This window comes from Crinia signifera, chromosome 5 (assembly GCF_055691185.1).
Source record: "Crinia signifera chromosome 5, ASM5569118v1, whole genome shotgun sequence".
NCBI classification, from domain to species: domain Eukaryota; kingdom Metazoa; phylum Chordata; class Amphibia; order Anura; family Myobatrachidae; genus Crinia; species Crinia signifera.
The window spans coordinates 7,725,270-7,750,204 of record NC_139221.1 but is presented as its reverse complement, the minus strand read 5'-3'; the positions used below and the strand labels follow the sequence as shown (position 1 = coordinate 7,750,204).

The 24,935-nt window shown below is 52.6% G+C and overlaps 1 protein-coding gene across 5 annotated transcripts in view; it reads right to left on the bottom strand.

The window, feature by feature from the left end:
- Positions 1 to 6,177: 6,177 nt before the first annotated feature.
- Positions 6,178 to 24,935, bottom strand: part of LOC146079907 (zinc finger protein 783-like) — a 173,892-nt gene continuing 155,134 nt past the window's right edge. For 4 of the 5 annotated variants that reach the window (XM_083186612.1, XM_083186609.1, XM_083186610.1 and 1 more), the window contains exons 2-7: positions 18,208 to 18,334; positions 16,632 to 16,730; positions 15,413 to 15,496; positions 12,569 to 12,739; positions 11,644 to 11,814; positions 6,179 to 7,750 (exon numbers count right to left, since the gene is read on the bottom strand). In XM_083186612.1, coding sequence (XP_083042738.1) covers positions 7,209 to 7,750; positions 11,644 to 11,814; positions 12,569 to 12,739; positions 15,413 to 15,496; positions 16,632 to 16,730; positions 18,208 to 18,334 — 1,194 coding nt within the window. In that variant the 3' untranslated portion in view covers positions 6,179 to 7,208. Of the gene's footprint in view, positions 7,751 to 11,643; positions 11,815 to 12,568; positions 12,740 to 15,412; positions 15,497 to 16,631; positions 16,731 to 18,207; positions 18,335 to 19,596; positions 19,801 to 24,935 lie in introns of those variants that run through there. The other variant, XM_083186608.1, reaches the window with a different exon arrangement.

Below are 24,935 nucleotides of genomic sequence, written 5' to 3'. Positions count from 1 at the left end.
ACCAGCCCCGGAAACGGTCCATCGCTCATTGTTACCTCCCCCAAGTGTTCTCTGACTGACAGATTAAGCTCCATTAATACCGGCATTACATCCCCACCTGCATCAGCCCCATGTGTAACAAGGCACCGGCTTCTGTGCGCTTCAGTACCTGAGGATTTCCCTACATGATGTCCTGCTGTTATATAGTGGCCAGGACAGAGTATTACAGACAGGGAGGCCCCCAGAGAGCAATCCAGCTTTACAGCCCAGCAATGACTGCTGGCTTCAGGAGAGCAGAACAGAAGTAAGGATGCCATCGATGAGTCAGAGTAATGAATGGTCTGTGACCCATGTTGAATATTGGTTTCCCTCCATCAAGATTTTTTTTACTAAGTACAGGGACATGGTGCTTAGCTCCGCCTCTGACAACTGTGAAAACAGAAATGAACACATCAATAATTCTATGCTTTTATTACACTCTGTTCTCTTAAATACTGTTATTATTGCTGCAGATGGTGTTAGCTTATTGCACAAGGTACTAGTCACGGCGTATGAGGCCTACCCTTTGCGCTAAGCAGCAACCATTTTGTCAACTATGACTTGCCTTTAAAAAAAAAACATTACAAAATGGCTGAAGATTCAGAACAGCGCTGGAAAAGTGATTTCTTGTAGAAAATGGTTTTCCAGTTTATAAGTGTAAGAATGCGATTTTGACAGTACAGAGAGTGAGGACATCCAGCTAGTCTCCGCAAACTTGTCAACAATATGGGAACAGGGCCACACATGCGTAGACCCCAAGGCCACTGAAACTTTCCCTAGTAACAAGGAAGTTGGATGATGGGTGTATTATGACAGTATTGACTGAAAGCAAAGTTGGCCAATAAGACTCAATGCTTATGAATAATTAATGTGAGTAAAGTATAAATATCAGGGCTAGCGAAGGGAGGGACAGGCAGTTGAGGAAGAACAGGCAAGCACGGGGGCTGGAGGTAACTGAATGAGGTTTAATCATGGCTGATCACTGTCCTTGATAGTTTCCATTTTGATTTGATCTAGAATTACTGTTTAAGTATTAGCTAATCAGTTTTATGTTTCTTGTGTTAGTCTGCATTTGCAAATCCCTGTAACAAGTTATCTTAAGGCCCCCATACATTAGGCCGACTTGTCCTTAAGACAAGTCGGACCCAATGCTCCTGTGAGCCACCCGGCAGCTCCCCGGGAGGCTCACACACAATTTGGCACTTGATGAGCCAAATTTGATATGTGATAAATCGCTTGCGATTTATCACATGTCGGGGCGCAGGGGGCGGGCGGTGAGGGGCAGGGGGCGGCGGTGCTCTCATCAGGGGGAGCAGTGGGGCGGGCAGCGGGTCCCTGAGCGCCGGGGAGTGCTGACCTGGCCGGGCGGTGATGTTCATATATATATCATCAGCAGCGCTGCGGGAGTCAGGAGGGGACGTGGTGCCGGGTGCGGCGAGTGCTGCTGGCTGACCTGGCCGGGCATGTGATAACAAATAGCAGCAGCGGGGACGGGACACGCAGTGGCGGCTATTAGAGAGCTCTCTCAGCCAATCAGAGAACGGCCGGTCATTTGACAGGTATTTTAAAAATCTAATAGCCGCCACTGCGCGTCCCGTCCCCGCTGCTGCTATTTGTTATCACATGCCCGGCCAGGTCAGCCAGCAGCACTCGCCGCACCCGGCACCACGTCCCCTCCCGACTCCCGCAGCGCTGCTGATACATATGAACATCACCGCCCAGCCAGGTCAGCACTCCCCGACGCTCAGGGACCCGCTGCCCGCCCCACTGCTCCCCCGGTGTCTGCATGCATATGCCTGTCAGGTGGCAGGCATATGCATACAGGGAGGTCGGACGTGATCGTATGTACAGACCGTCCGACCTCCCTGATCCGGTCCGATGCACACGGGACTGTGCATCGGATCGGATCAGATATCACACACAAAGTGCCGAAATCGGATGAAATCGTCCCAAAATCGGATAGTGTATGGGGGCCTTTACAAGTGAAGCGTTGTCACTCATTTGTTTACAAGTTTGTGTCGGCGCGTCATTATTTCAGCGTTTGCCGTTATAAAGGAATTAGAAATACTGGTGTTTTATCACCCCCCCTGGGCTCTTATTGGCCCACAGCCTACTGGATTGCAAAGCAGGGGTGACCATCGGTTGGTGATATACCATCGAGGTGACCCCAATCCCTTCCTTGACTGTAGTCCCACATTACCCCAACACATGTGAATTCAGCACTATAGCATTAAATAAAATATACCTAACTCTCCTTGATTCGAGGTTGACATGGTTATGGTCGACAACCAGTAGGTCAACACAAGCATAGGTCAACAATGGGAAGGTCGACAGTTAAAAGGTTGACATGAGTTTTTCCTGTCCCCCCCCCCCCCACCCCCACCCACTAGGGCAGTGGTGTCAAACTCATGGCCCTCCAGCTGTTGTGGAACTACAAGTCCCAGCATGCCGTGCCACAGTTTTAGCAATCCAATATATAAATCGGTGGCAGGGCATGCTGGGACGTGTAGTTCCACAACAGCTGGAGGGCCATGAGTTTGACACCACTGCACTAGGGCATGGAGGGAGAAGATAATAGTGTGCCAAGCACCGTGTCCAAAGCATGGCGAGCCATGCTTGCCGACGCAATACACCATATCCATGTCGACACTGAAAATGTGAAAAATATCACGTCGACCTTCACATTGTTAGCATAATGTTTGTGACGACCGTCCAACTGTAACCATGTCAACCTTTAATGGCCGAGCTACTCTACGTAGTTTGGATGCCAGCGTCTGTGTACTGGAGGATGGTATACGGCCTCAATGATATACGGCGCTGGTGTATATCATTCCCTAACACAGATATGTACAGAGTGAACATACAGTCTGCACAAAGTAGCCAATCTCATCCCCCAACTCACAGAGCAAAAAGGTATAGAGGTGCACACACAGCTACAACGGAGGAGGGAGAGGTGCACACACAGCTACAACGGAGGAGGGAGAGGTGCACACACAGCTACAACGGAGGAGGGAGAGGTGCACGCACAGCTACACGGAGGAGGGAGAGGTGCACGCACAGCTACACGGAGGAGGGAGAGGTGCACGCACAGCTACACAGAGGAGGGAGAGGTGCACGCACAGCTACACAGAGGAGGGAGAGGTGCACGCACAGCTACACAGAGGAGGGAGAGGTGCACGCACAGCTACAACGGAGGAGGGAGAGGTGCACGCACAGCTACACGGAGGAGGGAGAGGTGCACGCACAGCTACACGGAGGAGGGAGAGGTGCACGCACAGCTACACGGAGGAGGGAGAGGTGCACGCACAGCTACACGGAGGAGGGAGAGGTGCACGCACAGCTACACGGAGGAGGGAGAGGTGCACGCACAGCTACACGGAGGAGGGAGAGGTGCACGCACAGCTACACGGAGGAGGGAGAGGTGCACGCACAGCTACACGGAGGAGGGAGAGGTGCACGCACAGCTACACGGAGGAGGGAGAGGTGCACGCACAGCTACACGGAGGAGGGAGAGGTGCACGCACAGCTACACGGAGGAGGGAGAGGTGCACGCACAGCTACACGGAGGAGGGAGAGGTGCACGCACAGCTACACGGAGGAGGGAGAGGTGCACGCACAGCTACACGGAGGAGGGAGAGGTGCACGCACAGCTACACGGAGGAGGGAGAGGTGCACGCACAGCTACACGGAGGAGGGAGAGGTGCACGCACAGCTACACGGAGGAGGGAGAGGTGCACGCACAGCTTCACGGAGGAGGGAGAGGTGCACGCACAGCTACACGGAGGAGGGAGAGGTGCACGCACAGCTACACGGAGGAGGGAGAGGTGCACGCACAGCTACACGGAGGAGGGAGAGGTGCACGCACAGCTACACGGAGGAGGGAGAGGTGCACGCACAGCTACACGGAGGAGGGAGAGGTGCACGCACAGCTACACGGAGGAGGGAGAGGTGCACGCACAGCTACACGGAGGAGGGAGAGGTGCACGCACAGCTACACGGAGGAGGGAGAGGTGCACGCACAGCTACAGGAAGGAGGGAGAGGTGCACGCACAGCTACACGGAGGAGGGAGAGGTGCACGCACAGCTACAGGAAGGAGGGAGAGGTGCACACACAGCTACAACGGAGGAGGGAGAGGTGTACACACAGCTACAATGGAGGAGGGAGAGGTGTACACACAGCTACACGGAGGACGGAGAGGTGCACACACAGCTACACGGAGGAGGGAGAGGTGCACACACAGCTACACGGAGGAGGGAGAGGTGCACGCACAGCTACAACGGAGGAGGGAGAGGTGCACGCACAGCTACACGGAGGAGGGAGAGGTGCACGCACAGCTACACGGAGGAGGGAGAGGTGCACGCACAGCTACACGGAGGAGGGAGAGGTGCACGCACAGCTACACGGAGGAGGGAGAGGTGCACGCACAGCTACACGGAGGAGGGAGAGGTGCACGCACAGCTACACGGAGGAGGGAGAGGTGCACGCACAGCTACACGGAGGAGGGAGAGGTGCACGCACAGCTACACGGAGGAGGGAGAGGTGCACGCACAGCTACACGGAGGAGGGAGAGGTGCACGCACAGCTACACGGAGGAGGGAGAGGTGCACGCACAGCTTCACGGAGGAGGGAGAGTGTGCACGCACAGCTACACGGAGGAGGGAGAGGTGCACGCACAGCTACACGGAGGAGGGAGAGGTGCACGCACAGCTACACGGAGGAGGGAGAGGTGCACGCACAGCTACACGGAGGAGGGAGAGGTGCACGCACAGCTACACGGAGGAGGGAGAGGTGCACGCACAGCTACACGGAGGAGGGAGAGGTGCACGCACAGCTACACGGAGGAGGGAGAGGTGCACGCACAGCTACACGGAGGAGGGAGAGGTGCACGCACAGCTACACGGAGGAGGGAGAGGTGCACGCACAGCTACAACGGAGGAGGGAGAGGTGCACGCACAGCTACACGGAGGAGGGAGAGGTGCACGCACAGCTACACGGAGGAGGGAGAGGTGCACGCACAGCTACACAGAGGAGGGAGAGGTGCACGCACAGCTACACAGAGGAGGGAGAGGTGCACGCACAGCTACACAGAGGAGGGAGAGGTGCACGCACAGCTACAACGGAGGAGGGAGAGGTGCACGCACAGCTACACGGAGGAGGGAGAGGTGCACGCACAGCTACACGGAGGAGGGAGAGGTGCACGCACAGCTACACGGAGGAGGGAGAGGTGCACGCACAGCTACACGGAGGAGGGAGAGGTGCACGCACAGCTACACGGAGGAGGGAGAGGTGCACGCACAGCTACACGGAGGAGGGAGAGGTGCACGCACAGCTACACGGAGGAGGGAGAGGTGCACGCACAGCTACACGGAGGAGGGAGAGGTGCACGCACAGCTACACGGAGGAGGGAGAGGTGCACGCACAGCTACACGGAGGAGGGAGAGGTGCACGCACAGCTACACGGAGGAGGGAGAGGTGCACGCACAGCTACACGGAGGAGGGAGAGGTGCACGCACAGCTACACGGAGGAGGGAGAGGTGCACGCACAGCTACACGGAGGAGGGAGAGGTGCACGCACAGCTTCACGGAGGAGGGAGAGGTGCACGCACAGCTACACGGAGGAGGGAGAGGTGCACGCACAGCTACACGGAGGAGGGAGAGGTGCACGCACAGCTACACGGAGGAGGGAGAGGTGCACGCACAGCTACACGGAGGAGGGAGAGGTGCACGCACAGCTACACGGAGGAGGGAGAGGTGCACGCACAGCTACACGGAGGAGGGAGAGGTGCACGCACAGCTACACGGAGGAGGGAGAGGTGCACGCACAGCTACACGGAGGAGGGAGAGGTGCACGCACAGCTACAGGAAGGAGGGAGAGGTGCACGCACAGCTACACGGAGGAGGGAGAGGTGCACGCACAGCTACAGGAAGGAGGGAGAGGTGCACACACAGCTACAACGGAGGAGGGAGAGGTGTACACACAGCTACAATGGAGGAGGGAGAGGTGTACACACAGCTACACGGAGGACGGAGAGGTGTACACACAGCTACACGGAGGACGGAGAGGTGTACACACAGCTACACAGAGGACAGAGAGGTGTACACACAGCTACATGGAGGACGGAGAGGTGTACACACAGCTACATGGAGGACGGAGATGTATCACTGCCAATATACCAGACAATATTTTGCGTTTGGAGTATTTAATACAGAAGATATTGTTTGTTGTATACATTACGATTACACAGTATATCTCAACTCTGCAGGCCTGTGACTAACGCGTTTGACATTGTCCTTGCCAACCACCATTTCTGCAGCCGGTCTCTTCCATAGGATTGTATTGTGAGGGACTGGAGAGGTTCTGGGGTGAATCCCCGATGGACACCCGCTGTCTGAACTGTTGGTGAATTTACATGGATGGGATTTCTGATGTAAGATGAGGCTGGAAAGCATTCGGAATTCCTTCTTGCAATATGAACAGGAATAATATTCTGGCGGTGTAGAACCCGCATTATCCGATGTCTGGCGATGACCTGTGGCTGGATGACCACCAGGACTTGGCTTCCAGGCTTTGTGTGTATTTCGGTGCAGACGAAGCAGTGATTTGAGGCTAAAGGTCTTTGGGCAATACTTGCATTGGTACGGCCTACTCAATTCATGCTGGAACCGGTGGATAAATAGTGAAATAAGTTTACGAAATGTCTGGCCGCACTGGTGACACGTGAAGACCATGCGGTGGGATTTCCGGTGCCTCAGTAGGGATTTGTGATGCCTGAAACGGATTCTGCACTTTTTACAGTGGAAGAGTTTCTCAGGTCCAGTATTGGTCATGTGAGGTTCTGGTGGAGGCCGGTTCAAGAGCACTGGATCCGTCAGAATGTTGGGTGGCCCTCCTGCCTTTTTGCTTGATGCTGGATCACTTATCACTACAGGACCATCTACAGGAGGGTTTCTCGCCCTCTCGGCCTGGACAGACGGACTCGCTCCATCTGTGCCAGGCTCATTGGGACCGCCAAGGCTAACTTTGTCCTCACAGTCCTGTAGGTTGTTGTTGCTTGTTCTCTGGATTGCGTGGACCATCAGATGTTTTAACAGATTGGATAGCCTCCTGTACGACTTCGTACACTTCTTACACTTATAGACTTGCCCTGGAGTGTGCTCTTGCTGGTGGTTTAAAAAGTCCAACTTGTTGCTAAAGGTTTGATTGCACAGAGAACATTTGTGGCCCTTCTTGTGCCCTTTGCGGTGTGTGACCAGTTCCTGTTGGCTTGGAAAGATCTCGCCACATTTCAAACACTTGAATTGCCTCTCGGTCGGGTGCATCTGCTTGTGCACCAGGAACTCCGTCCTGTTGTAGAAGGTGACCGGGCACTTTTTGCAATGGTACTCGGTAATAATGTGGGTTCTCTTGTGCATAGTCAGGTAACTGGGTTTCCGGGAAACGCTTCCCGCACAGAGAGCACTGGTAGGGTCCTTCTCGCAGGTGAGATCGTTGGTGCAGAAGAAGACGTGACTCTAACATGTAACATTTCCCACAGTCGATGCATCGGAAGCTTTTCTTACTTTTCCTCTTCGGAACGTTGCAATAACAGTCATAAATTCCGTTGCATGAAACGCACATGGGCTGCAGAGGAGCAGGGGAGGTCTTGTGAGTGAGCGTTGTGAGGTCTTCTTCCCTACCCTCCGTCTTTGCATTCAACAATGGTGAGTGGTGTAGACTGGAGAGAGCTTCACCTAGAACAGAAAGATTTCCATGAAAGAGTAGAACTTGCAGAATAGTGGGGCGCTCTGACGGCGGCTGCAAGCAGGGCTGGCTACTGACCATCGATAAGTCATAATCATCAATGGTTCGTGGCCAAAGTTGGATGCTTTTGCCATTGAGGTTAGAGAACCAGATGGTTTTCCACCTTCGAAGGCAGAGCATAAGCAAATATATAAATACACTGAGCACAGCTCCGCCCCAGTGAAGTCCCACACCTACGTTTTGATTGGCCCACAAGCCAGTCAGTCAAAGAACAGGGATGACCATCGGTTATTGAAACCATCAATGGTTATCCACTGCATACTTGGCAGCCATCTATGGCAAATTGCAAACAATGTTAACCACACTTATGCCCATTAATAGCTGCAAGCTTAAATGTATTATATGAAATAACCCCACCTACAGCACACCGGTATAACCCCAACCCCAGAACACCGGTATACCCCCAACCCCAGAACACCGGTATACCCCCAACCCCAGAACACCGGTATAACCCCAACCCCAGAACACCGGTATACCCCCAACCCCACCTACAGCACACCGGTATACCCCCAACCCCACCTACAGCACACCGGTATACCCCCAACCCCACCTACAGCACACAGGTATAACCCCAACCCCACCTACAGCACACCGGTATAACCCCAACCCCACCTACAGCACACAGGTATAACCCCAACCCCACCTACAGCACACCGGTATACCCCCAACCCCACCTACAGAACACCGGTATACCCCCAACCCCACCTACAGCACACCGGTATAACCCCAACCCCACCTACAGCACACAGGTATAACCCCAACCCCACCTACAGCACACCGGTATACCCCCAACCACACCTACAGCACACCGGTATACCCCCAACCCCACCTACAGCACACAGGTATAACCCCAACCCCACCTACAGCACACCGGTATAACCCCAACCCCACCTACAGCACACAGGTATAACCCCAACCCCACCTACAGCACACCGGTATACCCCCAACCCCACCTACAGCACACCGGTATACCCCCAACCCCACCTACAGCACACCGGTATAACCCCAACCCCACCTACAGCACACAGGTATAACCCCAACCCCACCTACAGCTCACAGGTATACCCCCAACCCCACCTACAGCACACCGGTATAACCCCACCTACAGCACACCGGTATAACCCCAACCCCACCTACAGCACACCGGTATAACCCCACCTACAGAACACCGGTATACCCCCAACCCCAACTACAGCACACCGGTATAACCCCACCTACAGAACACCGGTATACCCCCAACCCCAACTACAGAACACCGGTATAACCCCACCTACAGAACACCGGTATAACCCCAACCCCACCTACAGCACACCGGTATACCCCCAACCCCACCTACAGCACACCGGTATAACCCCACCTACAGAACACCGGTATACCCCCAACCCCACCTACAGCACACCGGTATAACCCCAACCCCAACTACAGCACACCGGTATAACCCCACCTACAGAACACCGGTATACCCCCAACCCCAACTACAGCACACCGGTATAACCCCACCTACAGAACACCGGTATACCCCCAACCCCACCTACAGAACACCGGTATAACCCCACCTACAGAACACCGGTATAACCCCAACCCCACCTACAGCACACCGGTATACCCCCAACCCCACCTACAGCACACCGGTATACCCCCAACCCCACCTACAGAACACTGGTATAACCCCAACCCCACCTACAGCACACAGGTATACCCCCAACCCCACCTACAGCAAACAGGTATACCCCCAACCCCACCTACAGCACACCGGTATAACCCCACCTACAGCACACCGGTATAACCCCACCTACAGAACACCGGTATAACCCCAACCCCACCTACAGCACACCGGTATAACCCCAACCCCACCTACAGCACACCGGTATACCCCCAACCCCACCTACAGCAAACAGGTATACCCCCAACCCCACCTACAGCACACCGGTATAACCCCACCTACAGCACACCGGTATAACCCCAACCCCACCTACAGAACACCGGTATACCCCCAACCCCACCTACAGCACACCGGTATACACCCAACCCCACCTACAGCACACCGGTATACCCCCAACCCCACCTACAGAACACCGGTATAACCCCAACCCCACCTACAGCACACCGGTATACCCCCAACCCCACCTACAGCAAACAGGTATACCCCCAACCCCACCTACAGCACACCGGTATAACCCCACCTACAGCACACCGGTATAACCCCACCTACAGAACACCGGTATAACCCCAACCCCACCTACAGCACACCGGTATAACCCCAACCCCACCTACAGCACACCGGTATACCCCCAACCCCACCTACAGCAAACAGGTATACCCCCAACCCCACCTACAGCACACCGGTATAACCCCACCTACAGCACACCGGTATAACCCCACCTACAGAACACCGGTATACCCCCAACCCCACCTACAGCACACCGGTATACCCCCAACCCCACCTACAGCACACCGGTATACCCCCACCTACAGCACATCGGTATAACCCCAACCCCACCTACAGAACACCGGTATACCCCCAACCCCACCTACAGAACACCGGTATACCCCCAACCCCACCTACAGCACACCGGTATAACCCCAACCCCACCTACAGCACACCGGTATAACCCCAACCCCACCTACAGCACACCGGTATAACCCCAACCCCACCTACAGAACACCGGTATACCCCCAACCCCACCTACAGCACACCGGTATAACCCCAACCCCACCTACAGCACACCGGTATAACCCCAACCCCACCTACAGAACACCGGTATACCCCCAACCCCACCTACAGCACACCGGTATACCCCCAACCCCACCTACAGCACACCGGTATAACCCCAACCCCACCTACAGTACACCGGTATACCCCCAAACCCCACCTACAGCACACCGGTATAACCCCAACCCCACCTACAGTACACTGGTATACCCCCGACCCCACCTACAGCACAACGGTATACCCCCGACCCCACCTACAGCACACCGGTATAACCCCACCTACAGATCACCGGTATACCCCCAACTCCACCTACAGCACACCGGTATAACCCAACCTACAGAACACCGGTATACCCCCAACCCCACCTACAGAACACCGGTTTTCCCCCCAACCCCACCTACAGAACACCGGTATACCCCCAACCCCACCTACAGAACACCGGTATACCCCCAACCCCACCTACAGAACACCGGTATACCCCCAACCCCACCTACAGAACACCGGTATACCCCCAACCCCACCTACAGCACACCGGTATACCCCCCAACCCCACCTACAGAACAACGGTATACCCCCCACCCCACCTACAGAACAACGGTATACCCCCAACCCCACCTGCAGCACACAGGTATATTCCTCACCTGCAGCACACAGGTATATTCCTAACCTACAGCACACCGGTATACCCCCAACCCCACCTACAGCACACAGGTATACCCCCAACCCCACCTACAGCACACCGATATACCCCCAACCCCACCTACAGCACACAGGTATACCCCCAACCCCACCTACAGCACACAGGTATACCCCCAACCCCACCTACAGCACACCGGTATACCCCCAAACCCCAACACGGGTATACCTCTCCACCAACAGCACACAGGTATACCTCCCACCTACAGCACACAGGTATACCTCCAACCCCACCTACAGCACACTTGTGTACCCCAACCACACCTACAGCACACAGGTATATGCCCCTTACCTAAAGTACACAGGTATACCCCCCCCCACACACACACACACACACACACACACACACACACACACACACACACACACACACACACACACCTTTCCCACAGTTTGGATTGAAGTTTTCCTTACCGTTCCTCTCCGGTGTGTTGCAATTACAGTTATAAATTCCTTTGCACAGAACGCACTTGGGCTGCAGAGGAGCCATGGATGACTTGTGAGTGAGTGTATTGTCATCTTCTTTCGTACTCTTTGTCTCTGGTTCCAACAACAGTGAGTGGCTGACGGTGGAGAGTGCACCTCCTGGAAGAGACAAAGTTTACATGAAGGAGAGATAATACTGTGTACAAGCCACATACAGAAGATCCACCGGTGGAAGATTTAGGCTAGAGTAGACTGCAGGGGCATTAGGGTGAGACTGCAGGGAGGGCGGGTTAGACTGGAGTGAGGGTTAGACCACAGGTATACCTCCCCCCACCTACAGCACACATGTATACCTCCCCCCCACCTACAGCACACATGTATACCTCGCCCCCACCTACAGCACACATGTATACCTCGCCCCCACCTACAGCACACATGTATACCTCGCCCCCACCTACAGCACACATGTATACCTCGCCCCCACCTACAGCACACATGTATACCTCGCCCCCACCTACAGCACACAGCTTTACCTCGCCCCCACCTACAGCACACAGCTTTACCTCCCCCCACCTACAGCACACAGCTTTACCTCCCCACCTACAGCACACAGGTATACTCCCCACCTACAGCACTCGGGTGTACCTCCCCACCTACAGCACACGGGTGTACCTCCCCACCTACAGCACACGGGTGTACCTCCCCACCTACAGCACACGGGTGTACCTCCCCACCTACAGCACACGGGTGTACCTCCCCACCTACAGCACACGTGTACCCCAACCCCACCTACAGCACACAGGTGTACCCCAACCCCACCTACAGCACACAGGTGTACCCCAATCCCACCTACAGCACCCCCCCCCCCAACCCCAAACCTTTCCCACAGTTGATGCATTGAAGTTTTCCTTACCGTTCCTCTCCGGTGTGTTGCAATTACAGTTATAAATTCCTTTGCACAGAACGCACTTGGGCTGCAGAGGAGCCATGGATGACTTGTGAGTGAGTGTATTGTCATCTTCTTTCGTGCTCTGCGTCTCTGGTACCAACAACAGTGAGTGGCTGACGGTGGAGAGAGCACCTCCTGGAAGAGACAAAGTTTCCATGAAGAAGAGATAATACTGTGTACAAGCCACATACAGAAGGCATAGATCCACTAGTGGGAGATTTAGGCTAGATTAAACTGCAGGGGGGGGGGGGGGGGGGGTTGGGGTTAGACTACAGGTATACCTCCCCACCTACAACACACAGGTGTACCTCCCCTTCACCAGCACACAGGTGTACCTCCCCTTCACCAGCACACAGGTGTACCTCCCCACCTACAGCACACAGGTGTACCTCCCCTCCACAGCACACAGGTGTACCTCCCCACCTACAGCACACAGGTGTACCTCCCCTTCACAGCACACAGGTGTACCTCCCCACCTACAGCACACAGGTGTACCTCCCCACCTACAGCACACAGGTGTACCTCCCCACCTACAGCACACAGGTGTACCTCCCCCCACCTACAGCACACAGGTGTACCTCCCCACCTACAGCACACAGGTGTACCTCCCCACCTACAGCACACAGGTGTACCTCCCCACCTACAGCACACAGGTGTACCTCCCCACCTACAGCACACAGGTGTACCTCCCCACCTACAGCACACAGGTGTACCTCCCCACCTACAGCACACAGGTGTACCTACCCACCTACAGCACACAGGTGTACCTCCCCACCTACAGCACACAGGTGTACCCCCACACCTATAGCACACAGGTATACCTCCCCACCTACAGCACACAGGTATACCTCCCCACCTACAGCACAAAAATGTACCTCCCCCCACAGCACACAGGTGTGATAGAGTGAATCTTACTAAACACTATATTGTCTATATAAGCTGAATATTCCTTTTAGTAAGATGTATTATGTGTTATTAGAATTATGGCAAATGTATGTCCATCTTCAAGAAGCTGAAATAGTTAATCTTTACATATAGTCAGCTTGTCCTTGGTTCTACTAGAATCCCAATTAAAATGGATATGAACCAGCTGTGGGATGTAGGAGAAGGACCCCATTGTTAAACATAGATAAGAAAGAGAAAAACATGCAATTCCATTTAATGAGAAGAGTTTTGATGAAATCCATATGCGTTTGTGAAGTGACTTAGAAATACTCCCATCATTAGAAGTAAACGCCTATGTTATCGTCAGAGATACCACGTTTTTTTCACGCTGAACCAAAGTTTTAATTGTAACCCCACCTTTGGGGTGTGTTGAATATGAATATGTATGCTTTCTTTAATATCTCCTCCTTGCTGGGAGGAGAGCAACAGTATGTGAAAGTATAAATATGAGATACTGAGCTCATTAAAAAAAGAACTTTCCAAGCTTCCCTGACGTCAGTCTATCTTTATGGTCCTGTGATTTCTGAATACGGCTGAGGCTCAAATTACTTTTTCAGGTGTACCTCCCCCCCCACAGAACAAAGGTATACCTCCCCCCCCACAGCACAAGGTATACCTACAGCACATGGGTACACTGCCAGCTGTAGAGTCTTCATCAGGCCAAGGACAACATGATAGTGCAAACTCACCATTGCCCCCCACACCCCCAGTTCCCCGTCCATCCACCAGATGTCACCATTGTCCCCCCAGTTCCCTGCCCATCCACCAGATGTCACCATTGCCCCTCAGTTCCCTGCCCATCCACCAGATGGCACCATTGCCCCCCCAGTTCCCTGCCCATCCACCAGATGTCACCATTGCCCCCCCAGTTCCCTGCCCATCCACCAGATGTCACCATTGCCCCGCAGTTCCCTGCCCAACCACCAGATGTCACCATTGCACCGCAGTTCCCTGCCCAACCACCAGATGTCACCATTGCCCCGCAGTTCCCTGCCCAACCACCAGATGTCACCATTGCCCCGCAGTTCCCTGCCCAACCACCAGATGTTACCATTGCCCCGCAGTTCCCTGCCCAACCACCAAATGTCACCATTGCCCCGCAGTTCCCTGCCCATCCACCAAATGTCACCATTGCCCCGCAGTTCCCTGCCCATCCACCAGATGTCACCATTGCCCCTCAGTTCCCTGCCCATCCACCAGATGTCACCATTGCCCCGCAGTTCCCTGCCCATCCACCAGATGTCACCATTGCCCCTCAGTTCCCTGCCCATCCACCAGATGTCACCATTGCCCCGCAGATCCCTGTCCAACCACCAGATGTCACCATTGCCCCGCAGATCCCTGCCCATCCACCAGATGTCCCCATTGCCCCGCAGTTCCCTGCCCATCCACCAGATGTCACCATTGCCCCTCAGTTCCCTGCCCATCCACCAGATGTCACCATTGCCCCGCAGTTCCCTGCCCATCCACCAGATGTCACCATTGCCCCTCAGTTCCCTGCCCATCCACCAGATGTCACCATTGCCCCGCAGATCCCTGTCCAACCACCAGATGTCACCATTGCCCCGCAGTTCCCTGCCCATCCACCAGATGTCACCATTGCCCCCGCAGATCCCTGCCCATCCACCAGATGTCACCATTGCCCCGCAGTTCCCTGCCCATCCACCAGATGTCACCATTGCCCCGCAGTTCCCTGCCAATCCACCAGATGTCACCATTGCCCCGCAGATCCCTGCCCATCCACCAGATGTCACCATTGCCCCGCAGATCCCTGTCCAACCACCAGATGTCACCATTGCCCCGCAGTTCCCTGCCCATCCACCAGATGTCACCATTTTATGTCTGTGCGGACTGGTCACTTACTAGATGATAAATATTCCCTGGTCTCTCTCATAGACAGCTGATCCAGATGCTGTATCTCCAGCAGTATATCCGGTCTCAGCACTCCTGCAACAGGGTATTACACATACATATATAGCGCAAGCATCAAACATAGTATCCAACATAATACAGTGCGTCTCCATGGGGAAGGGGCGTGTCCAGAAGGAGAACGTGGCACAGGGTGGCCAGACATCCCCGTTATCTCAGCCTGCTGTAAGGAGAACGTGGCACAGCGTGGCCAGACATCCCCCTGTTATCTCAGCCCACTGTAGGGAGAACGTGGCACAGCGTGGCCAGACATCCCCCTATCTCATCCCGCTGTAGGGAGAACGTGGCACAGCGTGGCCAGACATTCCCCTGTTATCACAGCCTGCTGTAAGGAGAACGTGGCACATGGTGACCAGACATCCCCCTGTTCTCATCCCGCTGTAGGGAGAACGTGGCACAGCGTGACCAGACATCCCCCTGTTATCACAGCCTGCTGTAGGGAGAACGTGGCACATGGTGACCAGACATCCCCCTGTTATCTCAGCCCACTGTAGGGAGAACGTGGCACATAGCGTGACCAGACATCCCCCGTTATCTCAGCCCTCTGTAGGGAGAACGTGGCACAGCGTGACCAGACATCCCCCGTTATCTCAGCCCGCTGTAGGGAGAATGTGGCACAGTGGGACCAGACATCCCCCTGTATCACAGCCCGCTGTAAGGCGAACGTGGCACAGTGGGACCAGACATCCCCCTGTATCACAGCCCGCTGTAAGGAGAACGTGGCACAGTGGGACCAGACATCCCCCTGTTATCTCAGCCCTCTGTAAGGAGAACGTGGCACAGCTTGACCAGACATCCCCCTGTTATCACAGCCCGCTGTAAGGAGAACGTGGCACAGCGTGGCCAGACATCCCTTTGTTATCACAGCCCGCTGTAAGGAGAACGTGGCACAACGTGACCAGACATCCTCCTGTTATCACAGCCCGCTGTAAGGAGAATGTGGCACAGTGGGACCAGACATCCCCCTGTATCACAGCCCGCTGTAAGGAGAACGTGGCACAGTGGGACCAGACATCCCCCTGTATCACAGCCCGCTGTAAGGAGAACGTGGCACAGCGTGACCAGACATCCCCCTGTTATCTCAGCCCTCTGTAAGGAGAACGTGGCACAGTATGACCAGACCTCGGCTCTCAGCACAGAAGCACCCCTGTACCTGGAGCAGTGGGGGCCTCATGTCCTCCGGCGTCACCAACCTGCGGATTCTCCCACTGTTCGATTTCATTAAATACATTTGGTTTGGAGATGTTAAATCCTGAAATAAAATAGAAAGTTATTTGTGTCATATTCACATACATGCACAAGCCTCAGGTTACTGACACAGCTGCTTCTGCCACGCCAGCGCAACAACGGAGCAGATATGGCTGACTGTACGGGAGCGTGTGTGGCAATTATTCATTGCACTCACTAAGCATACTCGGGTAACATCCCCTCATGTGTAATACAGACAGTCCGGGCGTCCCCTCACTCTCAGGACACGTGTAATACAGACAGTCCCGGGGTCCCCTCACTCTCAGGACACGTGTAATACAGACAGTCCCGGGGTCCCCTCACTCTCAGGACACGTGTAATACAGACAGTCCCGGCGTCCCCTCACTCTCAGGACACGTGTAATACAGACAGTCCCGGCGTCCCCTCACTCTCAGAACACGTGTAATACAGACAGTCCCGGGGTCCCCTCACTCTCAGGACACGTGTAATACAGACAGTCCGGGCGTCCCCTCACTCTCAGGACACGTGTAATACAGACAGTCCGGGGTCCCCTCACTCTCAGGACACGTGTAATACAGACAGTCCCGGGGTCCCCTCACTCACAGGACACGTGTAATACAGACAGTCCCGGGGTCCCCTCACTCTCAGGACACGTGTAATACAGACAGTCCCGGGGTCCCCTCACTCTCAGGACACGTGTAATACAGACAGTCCCGGGGTCCCCTCACTCTCAGGACACGTGTAATACAGACAGTCCCGGGGTCCCCTCACTCTCAGGACACGTGTAATACAGACAGTCCCGGGGTCCCCTCACTCTCAGGACACGTGTAATACAGACAGTCCCGGCGTCCCCTCACTCTCAGGACACGTGTAATACAGACAGTCCCGGCGTCCCCTCACTCTCAGGACACGTGTAATACAGACAGTCCGGGCGTCCCCTCACTCTCAGGACACGTGTAATACAGACAGTCCGGGGTCCCCTCACTCACAGGACACGTGTAATACAGACAGTCCCGGTGTCCCCTCACTCTCAGGACACGTGTAATACAGACAGTCCCGGCGTCCCCTCACTCTCAGGACACATGTAATACAGACAGTCCCGGTGTCCCCTCACTCTCAGGACACGTGTAATACAGACAGTCCCGGCGTCCCCTCACTCTCAGGACACGTGTAATACAGACAGTCCCGGCGTTCCCTCACTCTCAGGACACGTGTAATACAGACAGTCCCGGCGTCCCCTCACTCTCAGGACACGTGTAATACAGACAGTCCCGGCGTCCCCTCACTCTCAGGACACGTGTAATACAGACAGTCCCGGCGTCCCCTCACTCTCAGGACACGTGTAATACAGACAGTGTAAAACAAGGCACAGACATCACTGATATCCCTCCAACTCCTCCCACTGCGCCCTGCCAACAGCGCTATCTCACCGGACAAATACTCTGTAATACCGTGTATATGAAGCACAGATGTGGCATTTCTGTGGCGGACGTGGATGGTGTGAGAAGAAGTTTTATTACCCAGAGAGACGAGGTTGGCATAGTTATCGTTCATGACCTCTTTGTACATCTCCCGCTGCCTCTGGCCCAGATGTCTCCATTCTTCCTCTGAGAAGTACACGGCCACGTCACGGAACGTCAGGTGCATCTGCACAAAGGAACAAGAGATGGTGAGAAAGTAGCAGCTGCAAAATGTCTGCCAGAGGGGTCTCCAATTCCTTCATCTTTACCTCACAGGCCATGAAAGTGGTGAATGTTTTATGCCAAGGGTAGCATTGTGAGAAAGAGTGGTTTTGGGGTATAACAGTGGTTATTGTGGGTGGATGGGTCAGAGCCTCAGTCCAACAGTGTATTGTACAGAAGAGATGTTATCTGAGCAAGATGGCCGCCACAGTGTATTGTACAGAAGAGATGTTATCTGAGCAAGATGGCCGCCACAGTGTATTGTACAGAAGAGATGTTATCTGAGCAAGATGGCCGCCACAGTGTATTGTACAGAAGAGATGTTATCTGAGCAAGATGGCCGCCCACAGCCAATACTCAGATACGTCAGTCATCAGGTCTGAAGAAAGACAGGAGGTGGAGAGGACATGATGTGGCTGGCAGGGTTGGCAGGCCTGGTACCTTCAGTCATGGACAGTTGATCAATCAGGCATATTTTTTCTGTACAGTTCTTACAGTATTTGGGTCTGGAAGGGGGAGGGGGCAACTAAACACTAAAAGTGGTGCAAAAGTTTAAAAACAGAGTAATAGTTGTGCCCTGGATTGATTCTGACATTTCAGGTATATGACAGCAGTATACAGAATCCAAGCAAATCCCAGGTCAGTGACTGCTATTACCAGACAATATAAATATCCGTACAGAGGATTTCCACGGTCCTGTGGATTTTACTGGTTCCCTGCCAAATATTTAACCCAACTGCATCAGAAGCCGTCCCGCTGTATAGCATAAGGAAAGAACATTGTACTAGATAGCGTTTTATTGAATGACCAAATGCGGAGGTTGCTGGCTTCCCACTGCCATATCTCTGCCACAACGCTGGATTTTTTAGGGAACTCCTTAAGTAACGCTGTCAAACAATAAACAAAGTCGCCGATGTATCGTACCACCATTGCAGCTGATAGTTCAGCTACGATGTACAGGATACGGATATGTATAGTGTCTCTGTATGTAAACTAGGACATGTTTCCCGCATTACTGCGCTAAAACTCTACGTCGCCTCCACAAACCACTCAACCGGTATCAGACAAAGTCCAAATAAAGTCATTGATATAAAGTTTTCTTTCCTAAAAGTGTTATGGTCAGATATATACAGGGGATTCGGGGTCACCACTGCAATGCAGAGATACAGAGACCCCTTTCTGCTGGTCACTTACTATATGACGCTGGTCACCACAAGTACAACTTACCATGTTAGATGAGGTCTCCCGGGAACACCCCCAGCCCTGGTCCACGCGTTCCTGCCAGTACTGGAGACTAGTAGCCCCCACAGCACCAGCCCAACATACTGGCTCCCAACTGCCACCAACTGGCTCCTGCCACAGTGACATCCCCCATACATGGCGAATGTGTGCAGGCCTATATCTTGGGACAGCCTTCCGGATTGGTCAGAGAACCCAGCATATAGTTAGAGGTCTATTTATAGAAGCCAAAATATATATAGAGCAATACATTGTGGGGGTGATTCAGGTTGGCTGCTGATCCGATGGTGCGATTCTGCATGTGTATATGTGAATATACGCTCATGCAGGGCGTTAACACAGAAAGGGGCGGGAAGGAGGCGGACAGGGGGTGGGCATGGGGACCCCCAACATTTCCTGAGCACTCACATGTGAATTTGTGTGTGAGTGTGCACTCCATTAACATAGCACAGAGTATATTCGGTCCACAGCCGGAGGGGGGGGGGGGGGCGCAACCTGAACCACCCCCGTGTGTTGCTGTTTCTAGGTCAATGATATTCCCACCTTTCCGTCATCCCTATATGATACATAGTAGATAGCATCTATCATAACATCCAGTGGCGGATTCAGGGGGGGGGGGGCACCCAGGCACGTGCCCCCCTGTCATTTCTTTTGTAGCCGAGGACCAGGGCTTTCCAACGAGCCCAGCCCCGTGTCTCTAGCCTCCCGGGAACCAGAGATATCGTCTGGCAAACCTGTAACGTTTTTTCCCCCATAGGATAATATGGGACCCGTCAATTCCGACCCCCCCCCCCGGTTTCGACAGCTGCCAGTTCCCCCCCTGGCATCACAGAAGCTTGTGGTTGATCTCATTCAATTCCAAATCGCTGGGCCTTCAATATGATTCCAGGATGGTCCATATCGGTCAATCGGTTCCAGAGATATTACGTGTAAACCAATTTTTTTATATTTGAAATGTAATTTCATGGCTGTTCATGTTCTTTGTGGGCAGATTATTCTGGAACCAAACGTTCGAGATTCACCAAAATCATTCAAAGCCCACTCAAAAGTTCTTCAATATGATACTTGTCTCATGTAAATGGATCAGTTGGTTCTGAAGATATAGGCGGTTAAATTAGATAACTGGTTAAAGGGGGGAGGGGTGGTTTTCTCTCCCCCTCACACCAGAAAATGCAGGGACTAGGTTGGTGTAAAAGGGGCCAACCTGGGAATGCATTTTCTGGTGTGAAAGGGGTATTATTTCAAATAGCCGGGACCTGCAGTGCTCTGAATACAGCCAAGCTCTGCCACTGTCAGTGGCTATCACTTCTGCTGTCCCCCATTTACCACGAGCATGTATTCCCCCTTGGCAATGAGCATGTAATCCTATATGGCAACGAGCATGGAACCTCTGGCAATGAGCATGGAACCCTTGGCAACGAGCATGTAGATAAGCAGCACTTATGTAGCATTTTTAATAGGCATTATGGTGTTTGGCATAATAAATAATGGACATCATGCCGTGTAACTTAACGTGTAATGGACATTATGGTGTAAATGTTTAATGCGTGCCTTTGGTGGACAATGTCCCTGTTTATGAAGTGTATTGTGAATTCTGGCTCAATCTGTGTGGCATTATGTGAATTTTGGCTCAATCCGTGTGGCATTATGTGAATTTTGGCTTAATAGTGTGGCATTATGTGAAGTCTGGCTTAATCTGTGTGGCATTATGTGAATTCTGGCTCAATCCATGTGGCATTATGTGAATTTTGGCTTAATCCATGTGGCATTATGTCAATTTTGGCTCATTCCATTTGGCATCATGTGTAAGGGGCAAGTATAACGGGGTCTAGTATTTTGTTGCATAATGTGTAGAAGTTGTATATGGTGTTGTACACTACACTCAAGGACACACCCCCTGTTGAGTGGCCACAGCCCCTTTTCTGGAGCGCGCCTTAGGCGCATGCACAACTACATCCTTCACTTTTGTCGCATACTTTAAATGCCAGGGCCTATTTTTAATCCCATTTCCACCCTCTCTCTGCCGCTCTCTTAGCATGTACACTGGCATCACTAACACTGCCCCCTCCCCCACCTAAACCCTCTTTTATCATGGTGCCCCCCCTGTCATTTTATCCTGGATCCGCCCCTGATAACATCTCAGTCATTTCCACAGGGTCTAACCCGCCAAGTCTTCCTGCATAAATATGGCGGCATCAAGGACACAAATCGTGAGGTAACGTACAGATCAGAAGGCAGCTGCTTTGTGTACTACAGACTCTAAAGGCCCATACACACTAGAAGATTATCTTTCCAATCTGGCCGGTTGAAATGAAAAGTGACCAGGATATTGGTAGGATAATTGGCTCCTAACAAATGATCTGATATATAAGATATGATTCTCACCTTTATATACACATATATACACGTATAAGGCCTTCTGTAGGATATTCACTTCTAGCATTAATGTATCACTGTTACGCTGAGTTTGACCATACTCGTTGTGTGTTATTTCTTCATTTCTGGTCTCCAGCCGGCTGTCAATCACAGAACCTCTGACCGGACATTGAAGGTAGTTGTCAGAGCCGGTGTCATCTCTCGGGGACCCTATCATAAGGTGTCACGGACCCACCGGTCGCCTGCTCTGATACGTCAATCAAGCCAATTCACTTTGGACTCTCGGGTCCTTTACTTGAGGTATACTGCCACCAGCCAAAACCTGATTTTAGCGCTTGAAACTGCGCAAGGGGCGGCTTGGCTCGCACCTGACAGCACAATACAATATACAAATGGTAACACGCTGGAGTGTTCTTTTCTGAGGCTAATGAGTCTTAAGAACACAGAACCAGGACTGAGAATATGTATTATTTATTCCTAGAAATACTACAGAGCTTTAGAAAATAGTTACAAGATATTACAATGATTTTAAAAGTACACAAGATTAAATGCAATTTCAGAAATAAAATAAAAGGGAAAAATTACAGAACCGTATCTTACACTTAAGTACCAATCCTGACGTGGGGGGGTTCTCCACAAGAAATCTCTGGTCGCTTACAGCCTGTTTGCTACACCCCCAGGTAGTGACACTGACCATAGAGAGAAGTAGCTTAGTTATACCTTACAAACTCCCTCATCCCTCCCACCCTTGGGATTTGACTCTTTCCATGCTGAAGGAATGTGGAAGGTCCCTGGCAATGTATCTTCTACAGTCTGCTGTTTTCAAAGTGATTGAACCTCCTTCCTTATCCAGTGAGATGCATAGCAGACAGGCTTCACTGATAAGAGATCTGAAGGAAGGGGACAATTTCTAACCTCCTCTTCTGGACCATGGTTTATGAGGGGTCTCAGATCTTATCTTACATCCTAACTCCAGAGTAGTCCACAGATGTCAAACAGAGGGAATACAGGCCTCAAACTCAAACCAGGGTCACCTACAGTTTACCCACATAATAAAAGACATGTCCTGATTCCAATACTCACAGGAGACATAACTATTACACCAATATCAGACATACATTGATCGAACAGATAATCATAACAGGGGGCATACGTTAATTTGATCGATCACCTGATCTGATCGTTACATAAGGTTTTATATATTATATTCAGTTCTAACATTACTGTATCACTGTTCCTATAAAATGCATGTTCTTTAACCTCTTCAGTAGTATCCCCGGAAATATTCCGGGCTCAGCTGTGCTGCCGCAGTGGGCTGTCCCGAAAAATTTAGGGGCATACCACCAATATGAAGGTGTGTGTCAGTGGTGGCTGCAGCTGCGCACCACCTCTCAGGGCACCCCCCCACACACACACACACAGTGGTCGCTCCCAACTCCCCTCGCCCCTCTGCTCAGGGATGGTCGGCACGGCTCAGGGGGACTTGGGTTTGCTTGGGAGTTTGGGTGCCTGAGTCCTCCTGAGCCATCCAAAACATTCCCGAGCCTGCCACCTCACTGTCTGCTGTGAATGGTGGTTGGGCAAGGGGCAGGGGAGCCCTGGCATACTGGATCGACAGAATGGAGATGAGGGGGGAGAGTCAGGCCCTGCGACAGAGGGGGGGGGGGGGGACTGTGAAGGTTCCCAGGGGCCAAAGAGGCCCAGGCAGTAGCCCTCTGTTATATGACACTTGTTTTCTTCTGTTCAGCACCAGGGAGGAAGGGACAGCCAACAAACTTGTTGCCACTTTACAAATGTGTAATCAAAGACTGCTGATCACACTTGTACACACCTCCCAACTTTTTAGACAGATGAAGAGGGACTCCTGCGCACGCCTTCGGTGCACGGCTGAAATTAGGGGGCATGGCTTAGCCGTGAGGGGGCGTGGCCTTTAAACTGCGCATGTGTACAGCATCTAGTCACCAGGTGACAGAGGGGGGGAGGGGGAAGACTCCCAACTGACAATGCCAGCCCCAGGAGGGACATGGGAACGTCCTCCGAAAACCAGGACATTCCTGCAGAAAACGGGACAGTTGGGAGGTATGCTTGTATAGTGGCAAGCAGTTTGCAGACGGCCCCTTACTCCTAGCGCGACTCCTGTGACCCTGCAGACAGAGGGAATGCAGATTGGTTCCAGCTGCAGCATCCAGCATGGCAAGTTATTATTATGGTATAATGACCAGTGTGGAGGATATAAGGGGAGAGTGGCATCGGTCAGCTTATTATTATTTACAGTTACTTATATAGCGCACACATATTCCACAGCGCTGTACAGAGGATATTATTACCCGTTATTATATAGCGCACACATATTCCGCAGCGCTGTACAGAGACTATTACCAGTTATTATATAGCACACACATATTCCGCAGCGCTGTACAGAGATTATTACCAGTTATTATATAGCGCACACATATTACGCAGCACTGTACAGAGACTATTACCAGTTATTATATAGCGTACACATATTCCACAGCGCTGTACAGAGACTATTATTACCAGTTATTATATAGCGCACACATATTCCGCAGCGCTGTACAGAGACTATTATTACCAGTTATTATATAGCGCACACCTATTCCGCAGCGCTGTACAGAGACTATTATTACCAGTTATTATATAGCGCACACCTATTCCGCAGCGCTGTACAGAGACTATTATTACCAGTTATTATATAGCGCACACATATTCCGCAGCGCTGTACAGAGATTATTACCAGTTATTATATAGCGCACACATATTCCGCAGCGCTGTACAGAGATTATTACCAGTTATTATATAGCGCACACATATTCCGCAGCGCTGTACAGAGTATATTATTACCAGTTATTTATATAGTGCACACATTCCGCAGCGCTGTACAGAGATTATTATCACCAGTTATTATATAGCGCACACATATTCCACAGCAC